The sequence below is a fragment of the Ctenocephalides felis genome, unplaced genomic scaffold (assembly GCF_003426905.1).
Source record: "Ctenocephalides felis isolate EL2017-DRISC unplaced genomic scaffold, ASM342690v1 CF-g0.4_SCAFFOLD_00194, whole genome shotgun sequence".
Taxonomy (NCBI): Eukaryota; Metazoa; Arthropoda; class Insecta; order Siphonaptera; family Pulicidae; genus Ctenocephalides; species Ctenocephalides felis.
The window spans coordinates 1-11,819 of record NW_020536348.1 but is presented as its reverse complement, the minus strand read 5'-3'; the positions used below and the strand labels follow the sequence as shown (position 1 = coordinate 11,819).

Here is an 11,819-nt window from a genome sequence, read left to right as displayed (position 1 = left end):
TTTTGAAGCGTAAAGACATGTAAAATTTTTATAACTTACCAATGCAGGTAGTTAATTATAATGCCAAATATTGATAAGAACTACAAATTGTGTACTTAAGTTATTACTCATAAAGAATGTCAACAAATGAAATTATTTATAAATAATTACGAAGGAATTATTTTTATTTATAGAAATAATATATTATATATATATATATTCTATTTATTTTTTTTTTAGGTAACTCCGGTGAATTTACGCTTCGGTACCGAGGGCCGCACCATGATGTCCGCCTTGGAGGAGTCTCTTACCGGTGACAGTCATGATGTCGTCGACCAGCCCGCCAATGTCATCACCAAAGTGGCCACTCTCAATCACGAAAACTTCAAATTCGAGGATCAGGAGCAATTCGGAAGGCCTTATAATAAAGACAACTGTATGATATTCCATATGGTCATACCGAATCCAGAATCGACAGCTTTCTTAGTCGATCTGTACACGTATAGTTCAAGAGTAAGTTCGCAAAAATGTCAAAATGCTTGTTTGATTGATTGACTTCTATTTATATGATCTGTGAATGTCAAAGTGTTTTTCAACCTTTCCTCATACTCAGTTCCATTTGCGTAAACTGAATATGGGTTGTTGTCGATAATGCACGTGTTTTTGAAATGTGTAATTGATCCAATCAATATTTTGAGTGCATATTAGTACCCATGTTACTAATTAAATATCAAACATATTTGAATGTTTAAGTTCATTTTCATTTATTTCATATGAATTGTTGACGGCTAGTATTGTTTCATTCTATTTTGAACGCTTCACAAACTATTTTATATCAGTCTCCCAATAAGTGATTCACTATTTCAATAGTGGTGTTCCAGCTATTTATAATGATATAACATTTATAAATGTTTACTTCTAACGGTCAGGGTTATGTAAATTATTTATTAGTTTTATTTTAAATACTGGATTCGTATTATATATTTCATGCTTTTTTATATTTTTGAGTGATGTTTTCTTCAACATGAAACTTTTTCAATATGATACTATTAACCATTATTAAGCAATTTCTGAGCTCGTGAAGCAACTGTTAAAAATATAATTAAGACATTGACTGCCCTGGGTGTCATCGATTACTGGCGACACATTAAATAATAAACGCACATAATTAAATAAATATGTACCTATACAGACAATTTTTTAAACTATTATTATCACAATAGCTTGGCGAAATGAATTCATTATAGAACCCATGAACATAATTTTATTCTTGGAAAAAGAACCAACACCAATTTTCAATAGAATTTTTAGCTACAGTTTTTTCTAACTTTTTAAAAGCAAATTATATATCGTTTTATATTTTATAATTTTTGAAAAGGCCTACGTAACATTACACTAATTTCTTTGGAGAATTAAATCGCAGCACTAAATAATGGGAATAATCATTTAATAACTGAACTGCAATTAATGGTTGTAATTAATGTTTGAACATAATACAGTTGTACCCCGCCTTACGAGCGACTCGTCATACGAGATTTTCTTCTGATTCAGGCATTTTTTATTAAATCAAGATTTGTACTACGATGTAACCTCAAAACTAATGACATTCCAATTTCCTTCTCGTATCCTTACGCATACAACGTTAATGCCGGTACGCCTACAACGACAGATCTCTATTCACGACGACTAATCACAATCCACGCGCATACAAATGATTTCATCGAGAGCGAATGACAAACTGTTCGGGCGTAACCCTATTTCCGTTGCATTTGTACAGCTTTACTCCCTAGTCGCGTCTAAAGAAGTTTTACTTAATGAATTATATGATAATTTATTAATTTTTGTATTTAGTATTTGCTATATTTTTGCAAAATATGTATTTGGTATTATCAACGTTCCATTTATTTTATTATTAATAAAAACACTGTGCTGAAACGAATTAATGGCATTTTAATATTTATATAGAAAAAAATGCTGCGACATACGAAAGATTCGACATGCGAGCGTGGTTTTGGAACGAATTGAGCTCGTAAGGCGGGGTTCCACTGTATCTTGTATTATGCATAAAAATACAAATTTGTTAGGCAATCCACGTGTTAATAATTGATGATAAGCAAATAGATCCATAGATAAACTTATTAACATTTTTATACAATCACTTATATTACTTGCTTTTTTCATTTTTATTGAAATTATGGTTTTGTTTAGTTATCATTTTTCTTGAAAATTTATTAGTATTATACTGAAAGTTTCCTGTTAAGAAAGAAAATCAATCAAAAAGTACACATGAATGCTGAGATCTTGACATAGAATTCAGGGTTTTATATGCATTTAATAAATAAGTGAAATGGTAAGAGTGAATTAATTGAAATTACATAGTGAGCTATTAAGATTTTCATGATTCTATTAAATATTCTGGATATCTGTGAACTTGAAAAAAACTAATTTGAGAATGTCGAATTTGCTATATGTTTTTCTGAAAATGAAATAAGCATATGTTAAGTAGTTCGTAAGCATTAGTTTGCTGACGTAATTGTCTGCTGACAATAGTACTTTTAAGACATATGATCGTATTTTGGGAATTTGTACGGGTTGGGAAACACTGACATATCAAATTACTAGTTATTACGGCATAAAAATATACCAACTGAGTGTTTGTAGTATTTGCAAATCCAATACATAATTTCGTATGCTGTGTCAGAAACAAATTAATTTTAAAGTTCTGAATTTCTTTTTTGGCAGGTTTTAACAGCCGATGAACGAGACGTCGCTTCAGAGTCGGAGAGCTTCGTTAAATTCAGTGTTGGTGCATTTCTTTAAATGGCATCAATAAAAATTTGTGTTAATATGAACTTTAGGTCCTCTTTCAGTGTGATTGTGTTCTATCAAGCATTCGATATTTTATTAATCATTTTTAAGTCACAATCTTCACATCATGACCAGTTACTTATATTCGGATTGTTCGATTTCACGCATTTGATTTCAGATGGGATTTTTAAAAAAAGTCATTATATAATTCTTCTATACACTGGTGTATATAGAAATAAATAATGTAGCAAAAGGTAAATTGAATAATCAGTGAAATAATAAATCTCGCAAACTTTTTCCAAATTTAAATTTTGATTTATTTTGATCTGTTTGGTTTAAAAACTGTGGTACAACTTGATTTGAAGTCAGTTATGTTTTTGGCGCATATATCCAAACAGATTACATATAAGACATACGGCATTACATATTGTCCAATATATAAACATTTTTCATGTTCATAAATGTCTTGAGTAATATTTTTGGGCAATATTTGTGTTATAGCATCTAAAGAAAATGAAGTCCAATTCGTTTCATCTATCACTTTTCATTGGTATTTGCTTATGCATCCCAATCTGCTTATAAAACCTTCTTAATACGTTGGATTTTGTCAGCATGTTATAATTATATCATAGATTCCTTTATTAAAAATTAATAGAATTAATGACATTTTTCACATCAATACAGTGAAATAAAATAAACCCATAAAGATTTCTTCTTTGTAAAATATTCTCATTCTATGGGATTGATTGGGCATTTTGAAATTGTTTCAATACTCAAAGTTTTGCTGGAAGTTTATTTATGGTTGTTATTTTTTTTGATCAGCATATTCATTGGATTCACCTTAATAACTTTGCTAGGAAGTATTTAGATGAATACTTTCATTGGATATTATATGTTATTGAATTTTATTGTGATCAACACATCAATATTTGAGTAACATAATCTGTTAAGCTTAAAACGTGCACGTTTAATTTTTTTTTATACCATTGATTTTTTTCATTTTGCCGAGTGCAATGGTGTGGAATTACAATATATACAGCTTTAAGGTCGATGTGAAACTAAAAACAAGCTTTACAGGTTAACATTTCTGATAGAACACATTGTACTTAACGATCTTTAGATACTAACAGTTTTACATGTTTTCTGTGCGGATGATAGCGGATCAATATATTATAAATAATTTTATTTAATGAATTAAAATATTTCAATCCTAATTGGCATATGTAAACATGCTCATCTTAAGCAACAAAAAACAGTTAAGTGCAAAAAATGATCGCAGAACCGTTCCGGTCAGAGAGATGACACAGCAAGTTTGACGCGCAAACTATTATTTGCGTAAATTTTTTATTACATATATTTTTTATTCGATATAAAAAATTTTGCCTCTCGTCAATGGTGCAAATGTTTTATAAATTGGTTTTCCCTGTGTAGGCCAAGACCGGAGAACCTCCGCAGCATCTTGGATATCACTACATAATGCCCGGCCAGCTCAAAAATTCCATTGGAAACATAGAAGTGCCAATAACTTGCGCGATTAAAAACCGTCCAATTGGATTAATGTATATAGAGTATTTAGTTGTGAAACCTATGCAGAATTACAAATGCAATTTTGCTGTTTCCTATGCCAAGCATTGGACTTCTGCATGGACTGGTAAGTTAAACCATCATTAGTGCTAGTATCATAAAAACTCTAGTTTCTAGTACTAGTACTACTATCATAAAAACTCTAGATTCTAGAGAAATTCTAGAGAAAATATATTTGTAGAGTAACTGAAGATTTTAATTTGAAAATACAATTGATAGTTTTCAATGTTATTTTTTAAGTAAAACTTCTTTAGGCGCGATTATCCGTGTTAATCCGTACAAATGCAACGGAAATAGCGTTACGCCCGAACTGCACGTTATTCGCTCTACATGAAATCATTTCAATACGGGTCGATTGTGATTAGTCGTCGTGTATGTGAACAGAGATCTGTCGTTGAATGCGTACCGGCATCAACGTTGTATGCGTACCGATATTAACAAGGAAATCGGCATAGATAAATAAACATTTTAAAGTTTCATTGTAGTAGAAATCTTGATTCAATGAAAAGTACCTGAATATTTTACCCTATTCCTTGAAAATAATAAAACAAATTAATCATTTGTGCCGTGTACTAAACGTAAGTTTTTTGATTAGAAATGAATTCTATATTATTCGCAGTTTCTATAAACCTTTGAAGTTATTAAAATGGAAAATATTTTTAAGGATAGACAAGTATTACAGCTGTTCAAAGAATGAGATTATATCGCCAGCGAAAAAGTAAGCAGTCAATGAATGTATGTTAATTTTAATTACATGAAGTTCTTCAAACACAATTACATGATGAGTGAAGTTGCTAAAACAATATTTCTTTAGGCGTTGTTTTACATAATCCACTGTGTGAACAAATATTATAGAATGTATTAACCAGCAATTACTTCATTTCTCTAATGAAGGTCCAAGTCCTAAATGCTAATTACAATGACAAACCGATCATGTCATATTTGAAGTACGACTTTAATTACATTATTGTTTTTAAACATTATACATATTTTTAATGCTATTATAAATATATAATTTATAATTTATCATTATATTAATGTGTATAATGGTTGACACTAACAAATGTGTGCATCACGAGTGTAACCATATTACTATTAAATATTATTTGAAATGGTTATATGATGTATTTATTTTTACTTAAATGCAATCTTGTACAGTTTGTACAGAGTCTCTATTTTTATATAGTAAATATGAACAAATACTTCTAAGGTGATACATCAAATAGAAGGACTATGTTTATAGAACAATCTTTAATGTTCCAAACATATCGACATAAAATATTATATTTTATGTCATAATCATTGCACATAGTTAAGACTAATAATTAAATTATTATAGTTTGATAAATTATTAGTAGCAAATAAGCTTATTTGCTACTAAAACTAGTAAACTAGTAAACTAGTAAAACTAGTTTTACTTCAATCGCGTGTGAACCTTACGCGCACTCTTTTCTTTATTGTCTACGTTTAGATTTTAATCATTTTCTAGATGACAATTTACCAATACTTACTTATTTTCTATTATAGGTCTAGATGTGGGGCACAGGGGTCTGGGAACCTCCTTTCGTGATAAGAATGGTGGTTCCGTTCGAGAGAACACCATAGCCTCTATGAAATCTGCAGCAGCCCATGGAGCTGACATGGTCGAATTTGATGTGCAGCTCAGCAAGGATTACGTTCCAATCATTTACCATGACTTCCAAGTCTGTGTATCAATGAGAAAGAAAAAATATTATGAATATAGTGAAATGCTTGAACTACCTGTTAAGGAATTAACACTTGAGCAATTGCAAAAACTAAAGGTATATTTACAAAACTTTGCTCTATTACTTTGCACTTTATCCTTACCTATGCCTTTCTTTTTATTTAGGTTTATCATGTTGTCGAAGGAAGGGAAAATGAACAGAGGTTTTTCGATGAAGATTTAGAAGAACATCAACCTTTCCCACAATTATCTGAAGTCTTAAATGTTATTGATACAAAAGTAGGTTTTAATGTAGAAATTAAATGGACAATGAGACTCAAAGATGGCTCGTATGAGCTGTATAATCCATTTGACATGAATATGTATGTAGATAAGGTAAGAAGCAATTTATATATGCAATTAATGATATTTATAGTAATCATCTGTAGTGATCTGAATTCTATTATTTTTTCAAATGTAGATTCTCGAAGTTGTTCTCAAAAATGCTGGTGAGAGGCGTATTGTGTTCTCATGCTTCCATCCCGATATTTGTACTATGATACGTTTGAAACAAAATTTGTATCCTGTAATGTTCCTTACACAAGGAATGAGTGAAAAGTGAGTCTCTATTTTTATATAATAAATATGAACAAATACTTCTAAGGTGATACATCAAATAGAAAGACTAGGTTTATAGAACAATCTTTAATGTTCCAAACATATCGACATAAAATATTATATTTTATGTCATGATCATTGCACATAGTTAAGACTAATATTTATTACACTCGCATAAAATTATTATAGTTTGATAAATTATTATTACTTATCTAATGAATTTTTTATTACAGATATCCTCCTTATCATGATGTCCGCTGTATTAATATTGAAATGGCAGTTCAACATGCCGTTTGCCAAGATATTTTAGGAATAGTTGTTAATACTGAAGATTTATTACGTGATTCCTCTCAGGTACATTTTTTAACATGTTTGAACCATAGTCTATGATACATGTTAATATAAACATGAAATTTCAGATAAGTTTGGCAACAGATGCTGGATTAGTTATTTTTTGTTGGGGAGAAGAAAATAATAATAAGGAAACTATTCAATATTTAAAGAAACTTGGTCTTCATGCTGTTATATATGATATGCTTGATTTAAATATCAACAAAACTGTAAAGGTAAGCAGGAATTATAGTAATATATAGTAATTGATTTAAATAATAACAAAACTGTAAAGGTAAGCAGGAATTACATAATAGCACAAATTTGAGTAAATTATTTAACAAGGAGTCATCACGCATTACATTAAATAAATACAAATTTATCATGTTTGTATCCATACTAAAAGAAAGATCAAATAGATACCGATGATATTTATAGATTAGCATGATTTCATTACTTTTCTTTATTTTTTTATAAGATAAATTTATATTTTTAGGAGAGTGTATTTTTACTTGAAACGAAAGAATCTAAGACTAGTGATGAATTATTAACTATAAGTATGGAACAAAATGATAGTATTATTCAAAGAGAAGCTGAACCAATCCCCAAAATGTTGGACTTAACTGAAGCTCGAACATTACTGGATAATGTTTCTACAGCTACTTCACTTGTATCTATTTCTAGTATAAATCAACAGTGATAAGTGTATTTAATTCTTACACTTTCACTTAGTGATAAATTGCTTGTAATTCCATTTATTGTTTTTATATCAAAATGTTAGTGAATTTTAGTAACTTTTATTTATATACATAATAAACTTTTAAATTATTCTTTCTATACAAAGATGCATATTAGTGCCTAATTCAGTATAAAATGTATTGTGACAACAAATATTATGTGATGATTAAATCTATGATATATAACTTTTTTATAAGTAACGTATATAGAAATTTATTACGTGCTTTTTACATGCAAAATTCAAGTATTATGCAACATTTAAATCTTCCATCATTAGAATATTTATATCTTACATTTTATCTTATTGGTCAAATAAAATATTTGGTTAGAATAAAAGCTGTTTTTCATTTAATCATATTTAATATAATTCAATTGGCCAAAATAAATATATATATATAATATATATATATATATATATATATATATATATATAGATAAAAGTGATTTGAAATTAAAATATTTTACTTTTTGTGACTAGATATTGTACTACCTACAAATCAAAGTGTTCACAAATTATGTTTTAAAATATGTCGAGCTGTAGATGTTTACCATGATATTCAAAGAAATTGTGAATTCATTTCCCTAATTCTTCGTTTTATCTTTGCATGGATATCATCTATAATCTTACTGCGTATATATGCAATATGTCGGAGTATTATTTGCCAAAACAAAATAGTATTTAATCACAAATATAACATTTGGATTTTACATTATTCGGTTTGAAATTTCATGCATTTTTCTAACAGTTTTCGAATTGCAAAACTAAAAAATTAATCGCCGACATTTTAAAAAATAACGAACGAACTTCACGTGGCTCGAATTTTCGCTTGTTTTTTTTTCAAGTTTTCAGTAATAAAAAAAACAAAAGACATCTAAAATTAAATTTCGAAAAATATAAAAATTATCTAATACAAAAGTTCGCATTTTTTTTCAATTCAATTCACGCATAAAGTTGTACGGAAAAACGAAAAGGTAAGATAAGTTCAACGGACATGAATTTTGTTTGTTACTGTTTTTACGGGACATTTTGACTACGCACTTGGACAGTATTATTTTTACTTGCGTTTTTGGAACCCGCGTTATTTGAATACGAAATATAAATTGTTTACTTCTTCAAAAAAACGTTAAAACTTAATTTATGAACATATTCCATTTTTTTAAAATATTTTTGGTTGGATTTGGCGACATGTATCTAATTTTTGACACTACATTGACTTTTTATCGGTATTTTTACTTTGGACGCATATCCTGATTGTTCAGCGCCTAATCATCTTATGCGCTGGACGAGATGTGCTGGAACCAGAAAAATAAATGACTAACGGTCTTTAGAAATCTGATTGACGTGTGACAAATTTGACTTGACATTAGTGATTGTTAAATTGAAAATTTTGACAATGGCGAAAAAGTGTTGTGTTCCTGAATGTTTTTCCTATCTGCATACGCACATTCTAGTGCATCGTTTTCCTACAAATATAGAGCGAGCAGAATTGTGGAGGCAGTTGGTGGATAATCCTCAACTTGAGACTTATCCTGTTGAAGAACTGAATAAGAGGTATTCGATCTGCACGAACCATTTCCGCATGGACGACTACAAATCCTTCACGCGAAAATTGAAGAACGGGGCTGTGCCGACATTGAATTTGCCGAACTTTAACGAAGATAAAGCAAGTTTGATCGCTAAAAGTTTGACGTTGCCATCTTGTTCTGGTGTGAAACGTAATCGGAATCGATTATTATCTGATGAATCATGTCCGACGACCAGCAGCACGGTGTCATCCGAGTCTGGTATATCATCCCCAAGTAATTTGTCTACTGACTTTGAGGACATTCCTCAAATGAAGAAGATTACCAGGTCATTTAAAAAGGCGAAGAACTGCTCTAGAGCTTATCATAAGTATTTATATATTATGGATCGAAGTTCTTCAGACAATAGCGATTGCGAGTGCGAGGCCATGAATCGCCGAAGCGAGAGCTGCTCTCCTGCACATGTAACTAAAAAAAATTCTAATACAACTAATAAATAAGTAAATTAAATAGATTATGTGTTGTGTTATGTGTTATGTGTAATTTGTGTATATATGTCCTTTTCCTTAACTAATCTAGTTTGGTTGAATTGTTGACAATAGTGTTTGTTCAAAACCCAGTGGTTTTATAGTTTTGTAATTTTATATTCTAACCAAAATAAAAAGATAAAAACTGGAAAATATCATTATTTGACGTCTTAGCAAAGGTATTTAGAAAGGATTTTTCATTTTTCATGCCGAAGTTTTTCATTTTAGGCTTTATGGATTATGGTTAAAAAACTCGAACAGATGGACATGAGTTTAGTCAACATAGATAATATAGTAACAAGATTAACCTGTTGTCGACATCTTATTTTTTGTGCAAAATTCGTGACATAAATAAAAAAAAATTGAAACAAAGTGCAAGTGCAATAGGAAATGAGGTGATGCTGTTATAAAAAATTACAAAAGGTAATTATGGTTAGAAGATATTCAATTAACACAAACTATGGTATAGAGAATTATATGTAGTATTTGGTAAAATATTATTCAATTGAAAGGACGATGATTAAATTCACACGCCATTTTGATGTGATATGAATTAAATTCACGCCATTTTGATGTCATATGGATGAATTGATGCAAATGGACTAAAATATTTTGAAAATGAAACTTTTTTCTATAGTTACAAAATTATTTTTCGATTTATCAATAAATGGATATATAAAAAATACTGATAAATTTATTTATTTTGATAATACTATACACTATTTATATAATTATATGGAGTTAATTTAGAGTTTAGAAATATTTAAGACTTAGAACATCTACTCTGTGAAGAAAAATGTGTATGTTTGATTTGAGTGAAAATCATGGATATATATCCATGACTTTGCAAATATGAATAATTAAAAATTTAATTTTTTGACGCCTTTTGCTCAATATATTTTGCTTTATAAAGTATGCTTACAAATTATTGCATGAATTTAAATAACAAAACTATAGTTTTAGTTGTATTTTTAAATCAGTTCAATCTTCGAATTTTTATTCAAATACACCGCAGCCAAAACATAGTATATTTGATGCCTAGACATATTGAATCCCGTACGTAATTGATGTTTGATAACTAAAGGTTTATAAATTATATAATAGTACTTTAAAATATTTTTCATTATATATATATATAATATATATAAAGAGTTTATATAAAAATAAAGAGTTTAATGATATTATGTGAACAAAATATAGGATATATCCTACATTTTGTTCACATAAACTTATATGTTTCATACATATATCAGCAATTTCATCAAATTAAATGAGAGTTGTATTAATTTCTTTTATATATTGAATAAAATTACGCGCGTTTTAATATTAGTTAAATGACGTCTGAATATTTTAACATAAGCAAAAATATAAAAATATAAATTCAAAAAATCATCCGGTGATTTGCACAATATTGGCAGCATTGACAGTTAGTTCGTTGTTTGAATGGTAACTTCATACCTGACAGTTGTTTTATGAAATGTCAAATAAACCGCTCTCCAGTAAGGTGCCTGAGCAGTATAATGGTATAATATATTAATTATATGTTATATTATAATATAGTATACAAGTTTTCCTTTCTTTGCATTAAAAAAAGCATTTTCTTCTGAAGCAAAATCTATATATATAAAATTAATTATTTCTGCCAATTTCTGCGATCGACTGAGAGTTTACTTTTTGTTTTCACATATTCCTTTATTGAATTTTGGTGCAATGAAATTATATTTTAACGATGGAGTGGCTTATGTTTGGAATTCGCGAGATTGGCTAAAATTACGGCAAGAATATCGAATTGTTGGTAATTTAAGAGGTACAGTTGCTTCATCACCGAGACAAGAGTCAATATTAGGTAAGTCTTCCATTTGTCCATAATGACAGCAATATTTAATTTGACTATTAATTTCTAGGCTTACCTCTAGCTCTATTACCTGAAGAAGTATTGTTACTTGTCAATAAGGTTATAGCTAGATTAATTAGAAGTAAAGGTTAGATATTGCTCCAAGTGAAAGTGAACAGCATGCATTTCAAGA

At 29.1% G+C, this 11,819-nt stretch overlaps 1 protein-coding gene across 3 annotated transcripts; it reads left to right on the top strand.

Moving 5' to 3' along the window:
- The first annotated feature begins 216 nt into the window (after window positions 1-216).
- LOC113382697 (glycerophosphocholine phosphodiesterase GPCPD1-like) lies at window positions 217-7,882 on the top strand. 3 transcript variants are annotated; one of them, XM_026620959.1, is made up of 9 exons: window positions 217-492; window positions 2,722-2,781; window positions 4,219-4,438; window positions 5,899-6,173; window positions 6,242-6,451; window positions 6,537-6,673; window positions 6,907-7,027; window positions 7,093-7,239; window positions 7,500-7,882. In XM_026620959.1, the coding sequence occupies exons 1-9, from the start codon at window positions 262-264 to the stop codon at window positions 7,701-7,703; spliced, it is 1,605 nt and encodes a 534-aa protein (XP_026476744.1). In that variant the 5' UTR covers window positions 217-261; the 3' UTR covers window positions 7,704-7,882. The 3 variants fall into 3 exon arrangements, with proteins under 3 accessions (XP_026476744.1, XP_026476815.1, XP_026476888.1); XM_026621030.1 differs by lacking the exon at window positions 2,722-2,781; XM_026621103.1 differs by lacking the exons at window positions 217-492; window positions 2,722-2,781 and adding an exon at window positions 2,847-3,041.
- Window positions 7,883-11,819: the final 3,937 nt, after the last annotated feature.